General features: G+C 40.4%; 3 protein-coding genes across 3 annotated transcripts; 1 reads left to right on the top strand and 2 right to left on the bottom strand.

Moving 5' to 3' along the window:
* Window positions 1-3,492: 3,492 nt before the first annotated feature.
* LOC131978652 (trace amine-associated receptor 13c-like) lies at window positions 3,493-4,818 on the top strand. Its single transcript, XM_059342361.1, has 2 exons — window positions 3,493-3,665; window positions 3,819-4,818. Exons 1-2 carry the CDS (start codon window positions 3,493-3,495, stop codon window positions 4,633-4,635), a joined length of 990 nt encoding a protein of 329 aa, XP_059198344.1. The 3' UTR covers window positions 4,636-4,818.
* Window positions 4,819-16,722: 11,904 nt separating this feature from the next.
* Window positions 16,723-18,352, bottom strand: LOC131979271 (trace amine-associated receptor 1-like). The gene is made up of 2 exons (XM_059343216.1): window positions 18,180-18,352; window positions 16,723-17,996 (listed from the first exon to the last, which is right to left on the bottom strand). The coding sequence occupies exons 1-2, from the start codon at window positions 18,350-18,352 to the stop codon at window positions 17,183-17,185; spliced, it is 987 nt and encodes a 328-aa protein (XP_059199199.1). The 3' UTR covers window positions 16,723-17,182.
* Window positions 18,353-21,613: 3,261 nt separating this feature from the next.
* On the bottom strand, window positions 21,614-22,783 carry LOC131978651 (trace amine-associated receptor 1-like). Its single transcript, XM_059342360.1, has 2 exons — window positions 22,611-22,783; window positions 21,614-22,427 (listed from the first exon to the last, which is right to left on the bottom strand). Exons 1-2 carry the CDS (start codon window positions 22,781-22,783, stop codon window positions 21,614-21,616), a joined length of 987 nt encoding a protein of 328 aa, XP_059198343.1.
* Window positions 22,784-23,863: the final 1,080 nt, after the last annotated feature.

The raw sequence follows: 23,863 nt of genomic DNA, 5'->3' as shown, positions 1-23,863 counted from the left end.
TGATACCAGACTGAAGCTATTCGTAACTGTTACGCTATGAACATGGATAACCTCGTATAGATATGGACTCAGTTTGTGCAATACACAGGTAAAACTTGATAGATTCTGTGTTCTGTCATTGAACTCAAGTCCCTGCTCCCTCCGGATGTCTGAGCTACTCACCCTGTCTCTAAGGCTGATCCCAGCCACCCTACGGAGGAAACTAATTTCAGCCACTTGTATCCGCGATCTTGTTCTTTCGGTCACTACCCAAAGCTCATGACCATAGGTGAGGGTTGGAACATAGATTGGCCGGTAAATTGAGAGCTTTGTCTTCCTGCTCAGCTACTCCTTCACCACAACGATCCAGTACAACGCCCACATCACTGGTGACGCTGCACCAAACCGCATGTTCATCTCATGCTCCGTTCATGCTCCGTTCTCCGTTCTTGTTCTCCGTGAACAAGACCCCAAGATACTTGAACTCCTTCGCTTGAGGCAGTTCCTCTCTCCACCCAGAGGGGGCAATCCACTGTTTTCTGGCAGATAACCATGGCCTTAGACTTGGAGGTGCTGACTTTCATGCCAACCGCTTCGCACTTGGCTGCAAACCACCCCAACGAGTGCTGGAGGTCCCGATCTGATGAAGCCAAAAGAACCATCAACCATCCGCAATTCTGAGGTCACCAAACTGGATCCCTTCCTCCCCCTGGCTGCGCCTTGAGATCCTGTCCGTGAATACCACGAACAGAATCGGAGACAAGGGGCAACACTAACTGTGTCCAACACCAACTGGGAACATGTTTGATGTTGTCCCTAGTATGCGAACACAGCTCTCACTTTGGTTATATAGCGACCAGATAGTTTGTAGCAACGAGCCCGGTACTCCATATTCCTGCAGTACCCCCCACAAGACCCCCCGGGGGACAGGGTTGTATGCCTTCTCCAAATTCACAAAACACATGTAGACTGGATGAGCAAACTCCCATGACCCCTCCAGAAGTCTTGCAGGGGTGAAGAGCTGGTCCGTTGTTCCACGGCCAGGACGGTAGCCGCATTGTTCCTCCTGAATCTGAGGTTTGACAATCGGCTGGAGCCTCCTTTCCAGCACCCTGGAGTCGACTTTCCCGGGGAGGCTGACTGGGGATTTCCACCGGGCGCGTTACAGCCGCGGAACGGCTCCGTAGCTGTTTTACTCCGTCTTCTGCCCGTCGTCAATTCACACCGGGTGCGTTACGGCCGCGGAACAGCAGCATAGCGAGCCAGCCATATACACGCGAGATAACGAGAACACTCGTTAATCCTGAACATACGGGAGACCGCGAGATCCTGTGATAAACTGTGTGTATAAAGTAAACAACAACAACAACAACCAACAGCTTACTTTGCTTCTCTGACATGGAAGATCTGTTGATCTGACCATCTATCCTTATAAAAACAACATGTTATGTCATAAATGATTGTATGATGTTCCACTTCAACAATCAGTCTCTTGTCGTTCGTGTCGCCGATCCTCTGAGACCCTTTGATTGATTGACTGATTGACTGATTGCTGATCTGGTGCCTCGGTCATAACATAATGTTGATGTGAAGTAGTTTTAGGCTGCATGAACTGCGTATTGTGTTTTATTTTGAAAGGGGGCTGTGGCGTACTCTGATGCCACCGTGGGTTCTTTAGCTGTAATGACAGAGAGCGGAGATGATCTTTGTATCTTTATTAATAATGACAACACATTTAAATGACACAAAGCCGCTCACAGGCACCTTCCAGGAATTATACACTCCACAGGGGTGGAAGTGTATTACGTTGATTCTGAGTGGGACTTCCTGTCTGGTGCTATCTGCTCTGTTGAGATTTACGAGGTTTAGCAGCGGCTCGCGGAAAAAATAGAAATGCTACCTAATGCTCGCGGAGAGCCGCGGCTGAGACATTGCTGTAACGTTCCGCAGCGTGCCCAGTGGAAATGCTCTCATTGATTAGAGTGGCAGCGATCAGCAACGGTGACCGCGGTGCAGCCGTTCCACGGCTGTAACGCTCCCGGTGGAAATCAGGCTTGAGCAATGTGATTCCACGGTAATTGGAACACACCCTCCAGTCCCCCTTTTTTTAAAATTGGGGACCACCACCCCTGTCTGCCACTCCACTGGCACTGTCCCAGACCCCCACGTGACACTGAAGAGGCGTGTCAACCAAGACAGCCCAACAGTGTCCAGAGCCTTCAGCATCTCAAGGCGAATCTCATCCAACCCTGGTGGTTTGCCGCCGGGTAGCTTCTTGACTACCTCAGTGACTTCTGCCAGGGATACTGATGAGTCTTCCCCTGAGCCTCTTCCACAGAGTACATGTTGGCTGGATTAAGGAGTTCCTCAAAGTGCTCTTGCCACCGTCCGGCAACATCCCAAGGTCGGGTCAGCAGGTCTCCTCCCCCGCTGAACACAGCTTGGGCCAAGCCCTGCTTCCCCTTCCTGAGTCGCCCGACGGTTTTCCAGAACCTCTTTGAGGCCGACCAAAAGTCCTCCTCCATAGCCTCCCTGAATTCCTCCCATACCTGAGTTTTTGCTTCAGCGACTGCCGCAGCTGCAGCCCTTCTGGCCGAACGGTACCTGTTTGCTGCTTCCAGAGACCCCTCGGCCAACTAAGCCCGAAAGGCCTCCTTCTTCAGCTTGATAGTTCTTGGGTTGCCGCCATGACAGGCACCGACGACCTTCAGACCACAGCTCCTACCAGCCGCGCAAACAATTGAGTCTTTGAACATGGCCCATTTGGACTCCATGTCCCCAGCCTCACCTGGGATGCTGGAGAAATTAATGTGTAAGCAAATCAAATAAGTTAGTGGAGTTAGTTTGCACATACTACTTAATGTCTTTGTTTAGCAAGATTAACATTCAACTTGTGAAGTGAGGTGGCTACACAAATATTACACCAATTACACTTAAATAAGACACATCAACAGAATCATTGATTACAGGTCAAAACTTGTTCCTAGTCCTTGCTGATTATCTATGACTTATCTACTGCCCAGTACACACCACAAATGGGAAGGATTATGGAGAAAGGTGTTTGAAGAAGACATAATTTGCTGTCTTGCAAACTAAGTTTTGCTTGTTTGTTGAGGCCATTTTCTCTGGCTGTTGCAATGAACTTGTGCTCATTAGTCCAACTTTTGATGCACAGAGTAGTCTGAGAATAGGTTGCAGGGTCCGTTATAATAATAATACAACACCATTTGACCCTGTGTCTTCAATTTCTTCTACACTATTGGGCTATTCACCGATGCAGAGCAACTTGGAAATGACCATTGTTAAGAAAGAAAGAGGGATGGGCGAGTAAAGATTCTTAAAGAAGTAAGAAGGGAGAAATTAAGTTACTGCTAGTGAAAAAAAGTTCTCTCCAGAAAGAAAGAGGGAGGAGGGATTTATACATATATAGGAGATGAATCAGCTGTTTGACGGAGAGCTTCAGACAGAAAGCTGTCAGAGCTCAGCAGTGTCTCGCAACCTCTCTTTCTGAGGATGAAAACCCTCAAAGAATCTGAATTTTGCTTTCCACATCTCCCCAACTCCTCCTGCAGAAAGATGCAGCGTCCCCATGCTGTGTCCATGCTGGCTTACATCCTGCTGTCCTCTATCTCTCTGCTCACTGTGACTCTCAACCTGTTGGTCATCATCTCCATCTCACACTTCAAGTAGTCAAATGTTTTATTGATTTATGAAACTGCTAGTGTACAGAAAGAAATGGTTTATTCTAACACTGCAATGGATTTATGTTTAAGTGATGGCTTTTATCTGCTTATATGATAATTGATGAAGCAAAGTATGTTTCTCTCTTTTCTCTCCAGGCAGCTCCACACTCCCACCAACCTCCTCCTCCTCTCTCTGGCTGTCTCAGATTTCTTTGTGGGTCTCCTCATGTTCTTTCAAAGTATGGTTACAGATGGCTGTTGGTTCCTTGGTTACCTCATGTGTATTCTGTATTATGTTCTTGACTATATTATTACCTCTGCATCTATAGGTACAATGGTGCTCATATCCATTGACCGCTATGTGGCTATTTGTGAGTCTCTGCATTACGTCGACAAAGTCACACAAAAAAGAGTTCAAGTCTGTGTTTGTCTATGTTGGATATTTGCTGTTCTTTTTCACAGTCTGCTGCTAAAGGAAAACCTAAAACATCCAGGCAGGTATAACTCTTGTATTGGAGAGTGTGTGGTTGTTATTGGTTATGTTGCAGGGATTGCAGATCTTTTTCTGTCTTTTCTCGGTCCGGTCACTGTCATCATAGTTCTGTATTTGAGAGTGTTTGTGGTGGCTGTGTCTCAGGCTCGTGCCATGAGGTCTCATGTTGCAGCTGTCACAGTCCAACAATCAGTCAAAATAACTGTGATGAAATCTGAGCTGAAAGCAGCCAGGACTCTTGGTGTTGTTATTGTTGTGTTTCTTATATGTGTCTGCCCATATTTTTGTATGACACTAACAGGCCAGGACACCATGCTCAATGCTTCAACTAATGCCTTTGTAATATGTTTGTTTTATGTTAACTCCTGTCTGAACCCTCTGATCTATGCCCTTTTTTACCCGTGGTTCAGAAAATCTATTAAGCTGATTGTTACACTAAAGATCCTGCAGGCTGACTCCTGTGACGCCATCATGGCATAGAGAGTGGGAAGCCACTGTCATGAAGTCTTATGAGTCAGTAAAATATATTTAGGGATCCGTGGACAAGTAAAAAAAAATGCAGTTGGCGTTGAAGATCTCTGACAATATGTGGTGGTTCACAGACTGCGTGCATGAAAGAAACACTAATTACATTATGCTCATATATTGCATTCTCACATATGCAACATGTACAATTACTGTAATGTGATGTAAATTGTAAGTTTGTTTTAAAATCTATAAGATACTTTCTCATGTTTGTCACTATTTGTTATGTGCCTATTCAAATAATGTATTCTTGGCAATGATTATATGTTTAAATGTGTTTTATGGGCATAAATGCCTAACCAGGGACAGGGGTCCCACATTAGCCTTGGCTACAAAACCAATACATCTGCAGCATGTTATTGTAACCCAAAGTATAACTACTAAATAGCTTGAGCAGACTTTAGTGAGTCGCCTTTTCACAGAATATCCCAGCATCAGAAACACAAGTCATCAGCTCTAAAAAGTCTCAGATAAGTTCCACAATCAATGTTTACAAAATCATTCCAGTCTAGTATTTGATATCCAGCTGTTTATTTTAATATTAAAACTGAGCTTCTTTTCCCAAACACACAAATAAACTTAATTCAAAATTCTGACAACCAGATCCACAGAGGTAGTATGCAGCATCACTGGTTCCACTTTAAAATGAAAGAATATGGAAACAGAGTAAAGGAACGAGACTAATCCTTTTTTTGTCATTTAATCCGTCCCTTGTTAGATATCACAATGGATTTTATATTTAGCTGTTAAAAACCTGCTTCACAGGCTTGACAGAAACATCTGTCCATCAACAGATAATCCTGAAGAAAAACAACTGTGGAGCTTTAAGTCACTAAATGACATGCAGGCATCAAAGTGGCCCTGTTGAACAAAAAACATCATGTTTACCACCAAGGCATGTTTTGAAGTCCTGTTTTATAGAATCATTAATAAAATGTTAATAAGACACAAATGCAGAATAATGTAAAATTAAATTATTAACATATGAAAATAATGTTTCTCCAGCCTGTTCACTTCAAAAACGGGGTGTCTGAAAACCAGATAAAAGCACTAAATCTGAGGGGAATGATCTTTCTGCATGGACAGATGATTTCACTTGACAAGATTTCTTAAATTAAGATTGTTAAATCTAGAAATAAGCATGTTGAACGCTTAAAAAATAAGAAATTAACTCTTAAAACAAGATAAATTATCTAACACTTCTAAATCTAAAGGTTTTTTTTTTATCTTGGCAAGAAACAAATAAATTGCAGTGCACTCTGCTCGGGCCAGTTCATCGCTGCTTGCAGCTTTAATTTGTCTTCTTTTAAGAGTAAAGAAGTAATTTCTTATTTTAAGCGTACAACATGTTTATTTCTAGATTTAATAATCTTCATTTAAGAAATCTTGTCAAGTGAAATTATCTGTCCATGCAGCAAGATCATTTCCCTCAGATTTACTGTTTTATCTTGTTTTTAGACAACTTTTTTGCAGTGTTGACTTTACCTCTTTGACTCAGTAACAGCAAACTCATTTTGAGGATCATGGAGCATTTTATCATAGTGGCACAGCAGTTTGGAACAGAAGAGTTTCAGGGGTTTAGGATATGTTGCTGTGTTGTTGGATGTCAGAGCACAAATAGTAAAAGAAAAACTGGCATTCATTGATATTGATTACTTTGTCAAAGACTCTTGTTGAGGCTGGACCGAGACGTTTATGGTTGCAGCCATTAAACAGACAAACTGGACCGCTTAAATCATCCCAAATTCTCCAAAATACATATAATATTAATTACCTATGTGATTGTCTAGGGCTATTTTTGACTTCAGATTCCTGCTCTAATGTATCACAGGCTGCAGCTGCTCTGCTCTTAAAGGTTGAGCTGTTTGTCTGCACTGCAAAAAAGCCAACTTGTATTTTTTGTCCTAAAACAGTGATTTAAGTTGGTAAAACTTGGAAATATAAATTATTGACATTTAGGGCAATAATGTAAGTTAGCACAACAAAGGAAGCCAGTTGTCTGCTCAAAAACAAGTTGGTGAGTTGTTGTTACCTATATCTTTAGGTTGGGGTTCAAAACAAGGGACAATAGTTCTGATAACTCTTATTTCTTTGTTGTGAAATGCGGGAAAGCGGTGAAATTCGGTCATCAGCGAAAGCTAGCGGCTAACTGATGCTAGCGGCGCTGCTTGTTACAGCTACAAGAGTAGCCATTAGCGTATCGATGCTAACTCAAAATTGTGGTCGCAACATTAGCTGACATTTCATAGCGGCGTTACAATCGTGCCAATTCAGCACCTTGCAGAAGTTAGCAGAAGTAAGGATTAAAAGTTATTACAATGTAAAATTATAAGTTAGTACAACTTATAGTTGAGTTGACAAAAATCTGAATTCAGAGTTGAGCAAACTCAAAAACAAAACTTAAAATATTTAGTTTATTTGTTAAACTTAAAAATGTATCGAAGTTTGTTGCCTTGAAATTTTGAGTTCACCCTACTTTTCTTTTTTTGCAGTGTGTATGAAATGAGCTCTGTGATTTAATCGCTCCAGTCTGAGTGTCTCTCAGATACAATGTGGATGTGCAATATCAAAATTATAACTCCCTAAAATTAAATGTATGAGCTGTGTTTCCAGTAAATTCAGAGTTTAGTTGAATAATCACACGAGTATCATCATACACAACACAAGGTTAAATAAAACTGCTATGGTAATTAGGAGCATGTGTGCAAATAAAAATATATGTAATGTTTATCAGACAGCAAGAGATAATATATAACCCAGTGTCGGAGGAGGCATAGAGATGAACTGCCTTCCAAAGCTGTGTGAACATTCAGCCTCTATCAGGAAAGATTTCTCACTCAAAAAAAAACCCCAACAACTTATCTTGAGCCGGTCAGAGTTGAAGGCAAAAAGAGTTGATTCTTTACAATAACTACAAAAAATGTAACATTTCCAACAAGATCTCCAAACTAAACGACAGAATAGACCATTTGTCAGGACCGCCTATAACGACTCATATAAGAGTTTGTAAAAAATGTCATTTATGAGCATTTCGTGGCTCAAAGTAAAAACATCACATATGATTCACGGTTGTGAAAAAGGTGCATTTTCTGTGATTTTAGGGTAAAAAAAACAATGACCTAAGTTTAGGGCTAAACACTTACCGATTAGGCGTTGGAAAAGACAGTTAAACAGTAAATAAAGTAACATGATTACAGTAAGTTAAGTTTATCTGTGTAATCTAAAATGTAAAATGATTTGTATGTTGCTGCCTGTACAAATGCCATATTTTGTCATGTTTGAATGGAGACCAGTCTGAACATTTTGCATCTGTTTATAAATTGATATCAAATTTTATAACTCTCTTCTCTCTCTCTTCTTGCAATCTGGTGAATCTCCACCTTATTGTCTAAAAGTATCCCTTTTTCCCTTCTTACGAGGGTGTCATACTCCACCTACAAGGACTGTTCTTACTGAAAGCTGGAAATCCCCTAAAATTCCCCGTAGAAAAACTTTTAAACAAGAGTTACTTGTATGTTGGAGTCTGAATTTCTCAGCCTCTCCTGCTTCTGTGTATTTACTGATTCTACTGGTGTTTTGGGGTATTTCCAGAGTGTATTATCCTCTTAACCACATTCAGTTTTTATGCTTTTGCGCACTCTTTGTATGTGATGATAATGAAATGTGTAAATAAGTGATTATTAATAATGATGCACATTTGTGATACAGAATCATAATGAAAGTTTTAATACATCTCCAGGCCTAATATTCTGTTCAGCATGCTTAATTTTCTAGTCAGTTGTCAGGTCACTGGCTGTGACAACACTTTAAATGTTGCTTAAATCTTTTGCATTTGTCCATAACTGCCTGTTTCTACATATTCATTTCATGTCTCAGTACTCTGACCTATAGCCGGTTCCTGACATGCTACTTATCTTACTGTATGTGTGGTCATGTTCAATTTATTCAGTAACTGCTGCCGACTTGTAAAATCATGCCCTCTTTATTGAAGTCGCAAGAAATCTCCCCTAAAATGACATTCATCAGACCAAAAGTCAAGGTTATTATTATTTGGCTGGTATGCTAAAATTAGTTTTTTATTGTAAATTGTGTAATTTTCGTTTTTACATACAAATAAATTAACAGTAACCATAACAATTCTTATTAATTCCTCAGGTTCTAGTGTTACTGTTTATAGTTAACTGTTTTAAACGTTTGAGGGCGTTAACATAGAAAATAGCTGCAATACAGGCACAAAGTCAGATAGAGTACAATAGAGTACAAAGTGTCAGTGGGTTGCAGACTTCAGTCATGTGCAGACTTACCTACATTGTTCTACATCTGTGAAAATAAACAGCTTCAAATTACACCTAGATGCTGGGGCTTTAAACTCACAGTTTCTTATCAAGTCTACTGTGCTGGAGGACAGAGACAGCAGGGAAAAAAGTGTTTCATGGGCGTGATGCTTGCAGACTCCACAGTTAATCATAGAGGCAGTGCTTTTTCCAAAGAACATGAACAATAACAAACCCTAAGCAGCTATGATGACAAAAACAGGACAGATGAATGACATAATAACATCTGCAAGTCCTGCAACATAATCAATAACACCCACATCCTCTCCAGAGCAGAAAGCATGCAGTGTCTCTACAGTATGTTGGCCTCACACGAGTCAGTCTGCAGGATCTTTAGTGTAACAATCAGCTTCATAGATTTTCTGAACCAGGGGTAAAAAAAGGCATAGATCAGAGGGTTCAGACAGGAGTTAAAGTAATATAAACACAATACAAAGGTAGCAGATGAAGTGTTCATCACTTGGCCTGCAAGATCGACATAATAATATGGGCAAAGACATACTAGAAACACAACTAAAAGAACACCAATAGTCCTGGCTGCTTTCAGCTCAGATTTTTTAGCAGTTACTTTCGCTTGCTGGAGTGGGACAGCTGCAATTTGAGACCTCATGGCACGAGCCTGAGACACAGCCACCACCAGTACTCTCATATACAGCACTACTATGGCAGTAATGGGGAAAATGAATGTTAACAAAAGATCTGCAATTCCAGCAATGTAGTGAATCAAATATACACACTGTCCGATGCAAGAGTGATACTGGCCAAGTGGTTTCAGGATATCTTTCATAACCAGACTTTGAAAGATTACAGAACATATCCAACACAGATAAATGCTGACTTGAACTCTCTTCCCTGTGACTTTGGTGGAGTAATGCAGAGGCTCACAAATAGCCACATATCGATCAACAGATACAAGCACCATGTTTCCGACTGAGGCAGAAGTAATAATGTAGTCAAAAATATAAAGCAGAGCACACATGAGGTCACCTAGGTAAAAGCAGCCGTCTATGCGCGTAATTTGAAAGAACATCAGGATGCCAACTAAGAAATCTGAGACAGCCAGAGAGAGGAGGAGGAGGTTGGTGGGGGTGTGGAGCTGCCTGGAGAGACAACAGAGAAACAAACACATCATTATTTTTTTGTGAAAATTATCATATCAGCCAATAAAAAGAGAAAAACAAAAAAACACAATTCACTTAAAGTGTGAAATGGATATGATGACCAGCAGGTTGAGAGTTGCCGTGAGCAGAGAGATTGAAGACAATATAATGTAAATAGGAATGGCTGCAAAGTGAGAACGCTGGATCTTCCTGCATGAAGTGTTGGTCAGTTGTGGAAAGCAGAGTTCAGTTTCTTCCAGGGTCTCCATCATCAGAGAGAGGAGAGGCTACTGAACACTGGCAGCTCTCTGGCTGCAGCTCTCTTTCAAGTATTCATATTGGGTTTATCCCCCTCCACCATCCACTGTCCGCCCATGACCATCATCAGACTCCTCCCTACTTTCTCACAGAAATAGCTACGTATCGATCAGCTGATATGAGCACCATGAGTTACAGCCCTTTCTTTTTCTTTTGCAGTTACTTAGGCAAACTTGGGTTTGTTTACAACAGCAGCAAATTTCAGTTCATTTTAACTCAGTGATAGTCAGACATTGTCCTATTAGTTGAGTCAAAGCCTAAATTGAGATTGGACTTAAACACCACTGTCAAACTTTAAATGTACACTTGTTAGTACTTTGTCAATGAGACTGCTATTGTAAAAACATTAGCTAAGGACACAACTTTATGACTTTACACAGCCACTACTGCACCTTTAAAGTACCTTCTCTCTTCTGACCTAACAAAAGTCTCTTCACTGGCTCCCTCTTGCATACATGATCCAGATTAAGATTCTCACTCTTACCCCTGGATTCCACTGGATGCGTAACGGCTGCAGATCTGTCGTTGGAGCCGTTACGCACCCATTAAGCACCCATTATAATCAATGTGTGAGATTCCACCGACTGCAGATCCGCTGCGTAATGAGTCTGACGACGCATGGCCATCCGACAGCTCTTGCAACACTTGCGCAGAGCTTCTATTTTTGTCAGACGACGGAGCATAAATTCAGCACAGAGCAGATCGTTCGGGACAGGAAGTCGTGCACAAAAACAAAATAAAACATCCAGTATATTTTCAAAATAAAATACCTCGGCTTCACGGCGGATCGTATTTCACAACTTGAAGACGTCATGATGGGCGGGGACAGACCTGAAATCAACAGGTTAGAGGTTTTCACTCATCTTTTCACCCCACTGACACCGCTCACTCCGCTGCTTGTTGTAAACAAACGGAGATCGCTAAGTGAACATCTCCTGCAGCAGCAGCACATACACACTGTACTGCTACAGAGCTAACTGTAGCTAACTGCCGCTAACGAGGTCGGCCGGCTTGTTAACAAGCGGCTCTTGTTAACAAGCCGGCCGACCTGTTAGCGATCGTTAAGACGGAGTCGCTGGATTTGTCTCCAGTCATTAATGAGGATATGTTGATTTTCTTCCGGTTATATCACTTGATTAGGCGTGAATTAGCGAGATCTCGTGCGTCCTCGGGACTCCGCTGTCCGCAACAGCTTGACGCAGACGGATCCGGTGTGTGTTGTGGGACTGCGGAGATACGCAGTTGTTGCGGACGGACCCGTTTCGGAGTCATAACGCATCCAGTGGAATCCCGGGGTTACCCCCAGGTCATTGCACGATCTGGCCCTAGCATATGTGACTGAGCTACTTCACCCATATTCCACGGCTCGCTCCCTCAGATCAAAGAAGTTAAGCATATTGTCTGTCCCGCACACCCGCCACCCAAACTTTGGTACGCTCTGCCTGTACCCTTACGATCTGGGGTGTCTAAGTTAACTGTATGTAACTGGTCAAAGAGACGTCAATGTTTTAATTTTGTTTTCCTGTTGGATTGTGTTTGTCTGTGTTTTCCTGTTGTTTGATGCCCTTGTTAAGGACTTTGTGACTTTTTGCCTGTGAAAAGCGCTTTATAAATAAAATCTACTGTTCTTGCTTAGCCAGTGTAGATATATAATGAACTGCCAAGACGTTACCAACTGAATGAACTGAAAAATGAACTCTGTCAACTGTGGACTACATTTTGTTTAGCTTGCAAAGTTACACATCGAGTGAAATTCTGCGATGGATGGGGGGATGTTGGGACAAACAGGTATGCCACAGATGGACTTTTATTCATTTGTGGAGTTGAACTGACAAGCATTTCTCATTAGCCTCTCAAATTGGCGTCTGGGGTCCCCTTTGTTCTCTGGCAAGAAAACAGCCAGAAAACTCTCCTCCCCATGATGCCTGGCGTTTATGACCTCTATAGGTGTGTGATCACCTTATTGGTCAGGAGAATGTATGACACTGCATGGGGTCTCTTGTATATAAACCCAAAACTCCCATTCCTTCTTCCTCTTACTCCTTCTTCACCAGTCCCCAAAGAGACTAGAGCCCCCCTTTTCCTCTCCTCCTGCACCTTAGGTTTGAGGCCTCCTGCAAAGAATTCCCTTCAGAGATAGGGAACCCTGCAGCCACACGGCCTACTCTCCTCCTGACTGCTCTGTGCTTCAAGATTTGGATGAGTGAACATAAGGTTCACTCACCATGACAGAAGGCCTCACCACTGCTTCAAATGAACAGAAGTGAGTGAAATTTTTCATTTGCCAGACAGAAAATTAATGGAAGACAGCCTGAAACCAAACCAGCAAAGAACTGCTTGATTCCACTTGGATTGTGAAGAAAGGCATTGACAAAGGTTGTACTGAGCTTTAGATAAGGTACAACAACCAAAGGCTAAGCAAAAATAATTTAACCTGTAATTGATGATTTGTTTTATGTGTGTTGTTAAGTATCATTGGTTTGATTTGTGTAGCCACATCACTTGTACGGTGGCCCTGAATTGCAAACCACACCAGCAATTCACACAGCACACCAACAATTCACACAGCACACCAACAATTCTCACAACACGCCAGCAATTCACACAGCACACCAGCAATTCACACAGCACACCAAAAATTCTAACAACACGCCAGCAATTCACACAGCACACCAGCAATTCACACAAAACAACAGCAATTCACACAGCACACCAGCAATTCACACAACACACCAGCAATTCACACAACACGCCAGCAATTCACACAACACGCCAGCGATTCACCACAACACGCCAGCAATTCATCACAACACACCAACAATTCACACAGCACACCAGCAATTCACACAACACACCAGCAATCCACACAACACGCCAGCAATTCATACAATACGCCAGCAATTCACACAGCACACCGGCAATTCACCACAACACGGCAGCAATTCGCCACAACACGGCAGCAATTCTCACAACACGCCAGCAATTCATCACAACACACCATCAATTCACACAACACACCAGCATTTCATCAAAACGGAAAGGGTAGGTACATATTGGACACTGATCCTCCTCCTGATTGGTTGCTGCAGTCATTTGCTTCTCCATAGTCAAACCAGCTGCCCCTATAATTGTAGTGCGCCCGTATTGTGATATTGATGGTAAATTAATTGAGACTGCTCAGAGCGAGCTGACATGAAGTATAAACACTTCTCATTCTTTATTCATCTTTATTCTGATATTCCACCGTGAAACGTTCTGTAAGTTTGTGAAAAGGTTACCGGAGGTCCTCCAGAATGTATTAGACGTGGAATTATTGATTGGAAACAGATTAATTTCTAATATAATGTAATATTTACTGGGCTACACGGTGGTGTAGTGGTTAGCACTCTTGCCTCACAGCAAGAGGGTCGCCAGTTCATCGGCTCTTTTGTGTGGAGTTTGCATGTTCTTCCCGTGTCAGCGTCGGTTCTCTCTGGGTACTTCGGCTTCCTCCCATAGTCTAAAAACATGCAGAGGTTTAATTGGTGACTTTAAATTGTCCGTTGGTGTGGATGAGAGCGTGATTGCCTGTCTCTATGTGTCAGCCCTGTGATAGTCTGGCGATCTTTCTAGGGTGTACCCTGCCTCTCGCCCAATGTCGGCTCCAGCCCCCCGTGACCAACTCCGAATAAGCGGTTAAGGATAATGAATGAATAAATATACAATGGCATTGTTTTGTAAATTTCGCCGACACAACAAATCAATTTTCCGCGTGACGCAAATTGATTATATCACATGGTGTGTCCATGTAAAGTTAATACTTTATCTCCTTTCCGCAGGTAAGAGTTTTATACTGCAAAGTGAGAAAAAACGACAATAAAGTGATTATCCTTCATGTCATCTCGCTCTGAGCAGTTTCAATGAATTTACCATAAATATCACAATACGGGTGCACTACACGGGTAGCTGGTTTGACTATGGGGAAGCGAATGATGGCAGGAACCAATCAGGAGGAGGATCAGTGTCCAATGTATCCCTTTCTGTTTTGATGAATTGCTGGCGTGTTGTGATGAATTGCTGGCGTGTTGTGGTGAATTGCTGGTGTGTTGTGTGAATTGCTGGCGTGTTGTGGCGAATTGCTGGCGTGTTGTGGTGAATTGCTGGTGTGTTGTGATGAATTGCTGGTGTGTTGTGGTGAATTGCTGGTGTGTTGTGGTGAAATGTTGGCGTGTTGTGATGAATTGCTGGTGTGTTGTGGTGAATTGCTGGCGTGTTGTGTGAATTGCTGGTGTGTTGTGGTGAATTGCTGGTGTGTTGTGATGAATTGCTGGTGTGTTGTGATGAATCTCTGGTGTGTTGTGATGAATTGCTGGCGTGTTGTGGCGAATTGCTGGCGTGTTGTGTGAATTGCTGGCGTATTGTGGTGAATTGCTGGTGTGTTGTGGTGAATTGCTGGTGTGTTGTGATGAATTGCTGGTGTGTTGTGATGAATCTCTGGTGTGTTGTGATGAATTGCTGGCGTGTTGTGGCGAATTGCTGGCGTGTTGTGTGAATTGCTGGCGTATTGTGGTGAATTGCTGGTGTGTTGTGATGAATTGCTGGTGTGGTTTTCACTTCAGGGCCACTGTACACTTGAAGTTGAATGTTACATGTTAGTCTTGCTTGACAAACAACGAGTCTTATATGCACTAACTCTAACGACTTATTAATTTGCTCTCGCACAATAATGCACAAGCAATATACTTTAAATTGTCTTTTCACAGGCAAAAAGCTTTGTATAGAAATTAAAAGCCTATACATCTTCCTTGTCCTCCAAGGCAGGAAGACGCCACTCTTCCCCCAACACCAATATGTTTTTACGACTCTTCCTCCAGAGCCATGTGCTGCTCAGATATTTTGACTCACACATACACACACACTTTTCTTCACATCCTTACACTGTGATTAATCTGCTGAAATTAGACTGTGAACATCTCTATACTCTATAGATTGTGTGCTTTGTCTGCTTCATATCGGGTTTTTTGGAATAAATACTTTTTGGAATACACATGTTGTACATTTAATATTGTACATGTATGAGCATTTTAAATCCATTCAAACACTGCTCAATATGAATATGGTAATTTGATTATATTAATTAATTAATAATCATTGTTCCAAATAGATAGTTTAGTAACTTTATGAGACTAATTCAGTTGAACTGGCTATCTTTTCTCATACAGAGTGGTGTCATCTCAAGATAACTTGGAGTAAATCAAGTCATCACTTATTACTATAATTATCACTATAATTATTTCTGATAATTATTAACAATTTGGACAGCCATCTAACCACACTTTTGAACCATGAGAACCAAACCAGTGTTGCTCAAATTCGAGGTATATAAACCCTTACATATTTGATTTCCCCATATGAGGGATAGCATTCATGGTAATGCCATTTACAAAATAAATTATGCTCCGCGTGAGTCATTTACAACATTTTGGTGCCCTGTTGTGAGGTATCTATATCATTTATTTTATATGACATCTATTATAATTGTGCAATATTAATATCAGCATTTTGATTTTGCTCCACGGAAAAAAATACTTTTTCAAAAGTTGGATTAGAGAACATAAGGTTCACTATAACAGCCAGAGACCATGACAGAAGGCCATTCCATTGCATTCATAGAAATGCTATGTACAAAATAAATCATGTTTCGCTTGAGGCGCTTACAACAATTTGGTGCCACGTTGCAAGGTATCCTTATCATTTATTTTTAACCATATGTTCCCTACAGCAGTTTCAGGAAAATACCATGAGGTGTTATTTTCGACTATTGTATTTGAGTATGTCTACATGCTGGGGTCCTTTAATAGTCTTGGGATTGACCAAATCAGGTTTGACACAGACTTAGATGCCTGTAGATGTCAATGCTTAATTTCATTAATGTATGATGATGTTAGTCCTAATCGAAGCCATTTCATTGTATAGAGAACTAAACTTGACCTCACTATATCAAATGAGCTGATACAATGATTAATACTGATGCATATTTGTGCTACAGAATCATAATGAAAATTTACTGTCCTAATACAACACAAGGCCTGTTGTTCTGTCCAGCATCCTTTATTTTCTATTCAGTTGTCAGTTCACTGGCTGTGAGAAAAACTGTAAATCTTGTTTAAAACTTTTGCATTCATCCATCTGTTCATTCATTCATTTCTTTGACTGGTATGCCATGATACATATTTTATTTTAAATTGTGTAATTTACATTTTTACATTCAAAGAAATCAACAGTAACCATGCAGGCAATCAAAACAATTCTTATTAATTCCTCAGGTTCTAGTGTTACTGTTTATTGTTAACTCTGTTTTAAATGTTTGAGGGCGTTAACATAGAAAGTGGCTGCATTACAGGAAGATGCAGTACAATAAGTGTCTGTGGGTTGCAGACTTCAGTCATGTGCAAACTTACCTACATTGTTCTATAAACAGCTTCAAATTACACCTAGGCGCCGTGGCTTTAAACTCAATGTTTATTATCAAGTCTACTGTGCTGGAGGACACAGAAAGCAGAACAAAAAGTGTTTCATGGGCGTGTTAGTTGCAGATTAAACAGTTAATCATAGAGACAGTGCTTTGTCCAAAGTACATGAACAATAACAAACCCTAAGCAGCTATGATTACAATGGCAGGAAAATTAACTGACATAATAACATCTACAGGTCCTGCAACATATTTAAAAACACCCACATCCTCTCCAGAGCAGAAAGCATGCAGTGTCTCTACAGTATGTTGGCCTCACGGGAGTCAGTCTGCAGGATCTTTAGTGTAACAATCAGCTTAATAGATTTTCTGAACCAGGGGTAAAAAAAGGCATAGATCAGAGGGTTCAGACAGGAGTTAAAGTAATATAAACACAATACAAAGGTAGCAGATGAAGCATTCATCAAGTTATCTTGGCCTGTAAGAGCGAAACAATAATATGGGCAAAGACATACTAGAAACACAACTACGAGAACACCAATAGTCCTGGCTGCTTTCAGCTCAGATTTTTTAGCTGTTACTTTCACTTGCTGGAGTGGGACACCTGCAATTTGAGACCTCATGGCACGAGCCTGAGACACAGCCACCACCAGTACTCTCATACACAGCACTATTATGGCAGTAATGGGAAAGATAAATGTAAACAAAAGATCTGCAATTCCAGCAATATAGTTAATGAAAAATACACACTCTCCGATGCAAGAGTGATACCAGCCTGGTTGTTTCAGGATATCTTTCAGAACCAGACTTTGAAAGATTACAGAACATATCCAACACAGGTAAATGCAGACTTGAACTCTTTTTTTAGTGACTTTAGTAGAGTAATGCAGAGGCTCACAAATAGCCACATATCGATCAACTGATATGAGCACCATGCTTCCTGCTGAGGCAGAAGCAATAACGTATGCCAGATACTGATACACAGTACACATGAGGTCACCTAGGTACCAGCAGCCATCCATAAGCATAATTTGAAGCAACAGGAGGAGGCCAATGAAGAAATCTGAGACAGCCAGAGAGAGGAGGAGGAGGTTGGTGGGAGTGTGGAGCTGCCTGGAGAGGAAGACCAGCAATATATTCATCATTAATATTAGTATCTATTGTCATTCAGATAAAAGTGAATAAAGTGCAAAAACATAATTTTAAATAATATCTGTTTTCCTCACAGCTTGAGATTAAGTGATTCTTGTTATAACTATCTACCATTTTCAAAAATAAATACAAATATTTGTCTACTTGAAGTGGGAGATAGAGATGATGACCAGCAGGTTAAGAGTTGCAGTGAGCACAGAGATAGAAGACAGCACAATGTAAATCAGCATGGCCTCATAGTGAGGAATTATTTGTTTCCTGCAGGAGGTGTTCAGGAGTTGTGGGAAGCAGAGTTCAGTTTCCTCCAAAGTCTCCATCACCATAGAGGAGAAGCTGCTGCACTCTGCCAGCTTTCTGACCAAAGCTTCCTGTCATACAACTGATTTATCTCTTTCCTCTCTGCTCACACCTCCTTCCTCCACACCTCGGCTGCAGCTTTTGTCTCCGTAGAGAATAAAGTACTATGCTTCCTGTGTTCATATTCCTCAACTTTCAAAGCGGTCCCTCAATCTCTCACCTCAAGATATCTGAAGAAAAATGGTTTCTATAGGTCACCATGAGTGTCCTCGTTACAGACATTCACATCCACATCCACAGGTATGCAACAAGGGTAAATTTGTATATATGAACTGGATTGAATGAAAAATGTGCCAGAATTCCTCATTTCAGGCTAAAAAATTGAGCTTTGTTCAAAGGGGACACATCCCCTATCTCTCACACCCCTTCACTGTAAATAATCTCCTTAGATTAGACTGTGTAGATCTCTATACTCTAAAGATTGTGTTTTATGTGCTTTACTTTGTTTATTTAGAATAAATACTTTTTGGGAATTCACATGTTGTCCATTTAATGTTGTACATGTATGAGTGATGTGCCAACCTCTTCCATGAAAAGAATACGAAATTCCTTCAACCAATACTGAATATGAATATGGTAATTTAAATATAATTATTAGGATAAATATTAATCAGTGATCCAAATAGCTAGTTTAGTAACTTTATGAGACTAATTCAGGTGAATTGGCTATCTTTTGTGATACATAGTGGTGACACATCTCAAGATGACTTAGAGTAAATAAAGTCATATAATTTCTTATAATAAATCATTATTTCTGATAATTTTTTCATAATTCGGATCGCCTTCTAACCACACTTTTGAACCATGAGTTTGTTGCTCAGGTTCGAGGCATATAAACCCTTACAGATTTGATTTCTGCATATGTGAGGGATAGCATTCATGGTAATGCCATTTACAAAATAAATGATGCTCCGCGTGAGGCATTTACAATATTTTGGTGCCCTGTTGTGAGGTATCCATATCATTTATTTGTATCACTATGTTCATTACATATGTGGTACCACATGCAAGGCATGGTACAGTTGGCAATTGTTCATAACCGTGCAATATTAATATCAATATATTCATTTTGGTCTACACCAACATTTTTTATTCCAATTCTAGACTTGCTAAAAGTCCTTCCAGAGACCAGAGCCCCCCTCCCCTCTTCCCTCTCCTCCTCTACTTCAGGTTTAAAGCCTCCTGCAAGAGTCCTCAAGAGATAAGAAATCCTGCAGCCATAGAGCCTACTCCCCTCCAGACTGCTTTGTGCCTCAAAAGCTGAATAAGTGAACACAAGGTTCACTACAACAGCCAGAGACCAGAATAGAGGGCCTCTCCAGTGCTTCAAATGAACAGAAGCAAGCAAAAAACTTTAGTTGCAAGACACACTACACTGCAAAAATGAAGAAAATTTGGGTGAACTCAAAATTTCAAGGCAACAAACTTTGATAAAATTTTAAGTTGGACAATTAAACTAAATATTTTAAGTTTTGTTTTTGAGTTTGCTCAACTCTGAATTCAGATTTTTGTCAACTCAACTATGAGTTGTTCTAACTTATAATTTTACATTATAAGTTATAGTAATTTTTAAGCCTTACTTCTGCTAACTTCTGCATTGTGCTGAATTGGCACGATTGCAACGCTTTGAAATGTCAGCTAATGTTGCGACCACAATTTTGAGTTAGCATTGATACGCTAATGCCTACTCTTGTAGCTGTAACAAGCAGCACCGCTAGCATCAGTTAGCCGCTAGCTACAGTTAGCCACTAGCATCAGTTAGCCGCTAGCTTTCGCTGATGACCGAATTTCACAGTTTTCCCGCATTTCACAACAAAGAAATAAGAGTTATCAGAACTATTGTCCCTTGTTTTGAACCCCAAATTAAAGATATAAGTAGCAACAACTCACCAACTTGTTTTTGAGCAGACAACTGGCTTCCTTTGTTGTGCTAACTTACATTATTGCCCTAAATGTCAATAGTTTATATTTCCAAGTTTTACCAGCTTAAATCACTGTTTTAGGCCAAAAAATACAAGTTGGCTTTTTTGCAGTGTATTTAAGGTTGAACAAGAGTGGATGAAGCCAACCTCTTCTATGCATTGATAGTAATTATGGTTATATTCAGTAAATTATTCATCAGAGTTCCAAGTTGATAGTTTAGTAATTAAATGAGACTGTTTTGATTAAATTGTCTATGTTTTCTGTTTTACAAAGTGGTGCCCTGAGGTGATTCAACGCAAATTAAATCAAATTACTCAAAAATAATGAATCATTTTTATTAACAATTACATACATATGCTAACCATCTTTACACTCTTTTTAAACTGTGAGAACCTGCATATTTTGGCATACACTCACTGCCTGTGTGATACACTCACTGCCTGTGTGATCATAATGTCTGTGACTCATTCTATACCTAAGGGGGTTGAACAAGTTTTAAAAAGTTCTGCAAATTTGAGTGTTATGTATGTTGTTGTGCAAATCTTCAACAGTCAGTGGCACAGGGGTCCTGGTTTGTGTTAATAGGTCTCAATCGTATGATTTTTGATGTGCCTACGGAAATTAATTCCCAAGTTTACCAAGGTATTCTACAGGATAATGTCACGGTGGATGTCTGCCAGCTGAAGCTCAGTCGAGGTTAGGTGATGCAGCAGGACAATGACCCTAAACATCAAAGTAAATCTACTACAGAATGGCTTCATAAAAAAGAAGCCTTTTGGAGAGGCCCAGTCAGAGCCCAGATCTGATCCCAATAGAGATGCTGTGGACTGACCTCAAGAGAGCCGTTCACACCAGACATCGAAGAATATGGCTGATTGAAGCAGTTCTGTCAGGAAGAATGAAAAGTTGTGCAGGTCTGATCAGCAGCTACTGGAAGAGATTGGTTGATGTTGATGTTGGTTTGACTAGTTATTAAATCAAAGGGTTCAGTTACTTCATCTATCAGCACTATGAATGTTTAATGGATGTGTTCAATAAAAACATGAAATGTTACAATTGTTTGTGTGGTATTAGATTAAGCACATTGTGTTTGTCTATACTTGGAACCTAGATAGAGATCAGATCACATTTTAATGCCAATTAATGAAGGTAATTTCAAAGGGTTCACATATATCCTCTTGTCCCTCATTAATTCCGTATCACCCATAGTTTACCATCTATTAATCGAAAAAGACATTTAACCAAGTACATTTTCCTTTCAGTGCCAAGTGTCTTCTTTCAGGCACCATGCAGTGTCTCTACAGTATGTTGGCCTCACAGGAGTCAGTCTGCAGGATCTTTAGTGTAACAATCAGCTTAATAGATTTTCTGAACCAGGGGTAAAAAAAGGCATAGATCAGAGGGTTCAGACAGGAGTTAAAGTAATATAAACATATAAAAAACGCAGCAGATGAAGCATTCATCAAGTTATCTTGGCCTGTAAGAGCGAAACAATAATACGGGCAAAGACATACTAGAAACACAACTACAAGAACACCAATAGTCCTGGCTGCTTTCAGCTCAGATTTTTTAGCAGTTACTTTCACTTGCTGGAGTGGGACACCTGCAATTTGAGACCTCATGGCACGAGCCTGAGACACAGCCACCACAAACACTCTCATATACAGAATAACAATAACAGTAATGGAAAAAATAAATGAAAACAAAAGATCTGCAATTCCAGCAATGTAGTTTACAAAAATTACACACTCTCCGATGCAAGAGTGATACCAGCCTGGTTGTTTCAGGATATCTTTCAGAACCAGACTTTGAAAGATTACAGAACATATCCAACACAGGTAAATGCAGACTTGAACTCTTTTTTTTGTGACTTTAGTAGAGTAATGCAGAGGCTCACAAATAGCCACATATCGGTCAACTGATATGAGCACCATGGTCCCTACTGCTGCAGAAGCAATAACGTATCCTAGATACTGATACACAGCACACATGAGGTCACCTAGGTACCAGCAGCCATCCATAAGCATAATTTGAAGCAACATGAGGAGGCCAATGAAGAAATCAGAGACAGCCAGAGAGAGGAGGAGGAGGTTGGTGGGAGTGTGGAGCTGCCTGGAGAGGAAGACCAGCAATATATTCATCATTAATATTAGTATCTATTGTCATTCAGATAAAAGTGAATAAAGTGCAAAAACAAAGTTTTAAATAATATCTGTTTTCCTCACAGCTTGAGATTAAGTGATTCTTGTTATAACTATCTACCATTTTCAAAAATAAATACAAATATTTGTCTACTTGAAGTGGGAGATAGAGATGATGACCAGCAGGTTAAGAGTTGCAGTGAGCACAGAGATAGAAGACAGCACAATGTAAATCAGCATGGCCTCATAGTGAGGAATTATTTGTTTCCTGCAGGAGGTGTTCAGGAGTTGTGGGAAGCAGAGTTCAGTTTCCTCCAAAGTCTCCATCACCATAGAGGAGAAGCTGCTGCACTCTGCCAGCTTTCTGACCAAAGCTTCCTGTCATACAACTGATTTATCTCTTTCCTCTCTGCTCACACCTCCTTCCTCCACACCTCGGCTGCAGCTTTTGTCTCCGTAGAGAATAAAGTACTGTGCTTCCTGTGCTCATATTCCTCAACTTTCAAAGCGGTCCATCAATCTCTCACCTCAAGATATCTGAAGAAAAATGGGTTCTATGGGTCACCATGAGTGTCCTCGTTACAGACATTCACATCCACATCCACATCCACAGGTATGCAACAAGGGTAAATTTGTATATATGAACTGGATTGAATGAAAAATGGTTCAGAATTCCTAATTTCAGGCTCAAAAATTGAGCTTTGTTCAAAGGGGACACATCCCCAATCTCTCGCACCCCTTCACTGTAAATAATCTCCTTAGATTAGACTGTGTAGATCTCTATACTCCAAAGATTGTGTTTTATGTGCTTTACTTTGTTTATTTACAATAAATACTTTTTTTGGAATTCACATGTTATCCAATTAATGTTGTACATGTATGAGTGATGTGCCAACCTCTTCCATGAAAAGAATACCAAATTCCTTCAACCAATACTGAATATGAATATGGTAATTTAAAAATAATTATTAGGATAAATATTAATCAGTGATCCAAATAGATAGTTTAGTAACTTTATGAGACTAATTCAGGTGAATTGGCTATCTTTTGTCATACATAGTGGTGACACATCTCAAGATAACTTAAAGTAAATCAAGTCATATAATTTCTTATAATAAATCATTATTTCTGATAATTTTTTAATACTTCGGATCGCCTTCTAACCACACTTTTGAACCATGAGCCTCACACAATTGTTGCTCAGGTTCGAGGCATGTTAAACCCTTACATATTTGATTTCTGCATATGAGAGGGACATCATTCATGGTAATGCCATTTACAAAATAAATGATGCTCCGCGTGAGGCATTTACAACATTTTGGTACCCTATTGTGAGGTATCCATATCATTTATTTGTATCATTATGTTCATTTCATATGTGGTACCACATGCAAGGCATAGTACAGT

The sequence above is a fragment of the Centropristis striata genome, chromosome 10 (genome assembly GCF_030273125.1).
Source record: "Centropristis striata isolate RG_2023a ecotype Rhode Island chromosome 10, C.striata_1.0, whole genome shotgun sequence".
In the NCBI taxonomy this organism is placed as follows: Eukaryota; Metazoa; Chordata; class Actinopteri; order Perciformes; family Serranidae; genus Centropristis; species Centropristis striata.
This window is presented reverse-complemented; position numbering and strand designations above follow the sequence as displayed.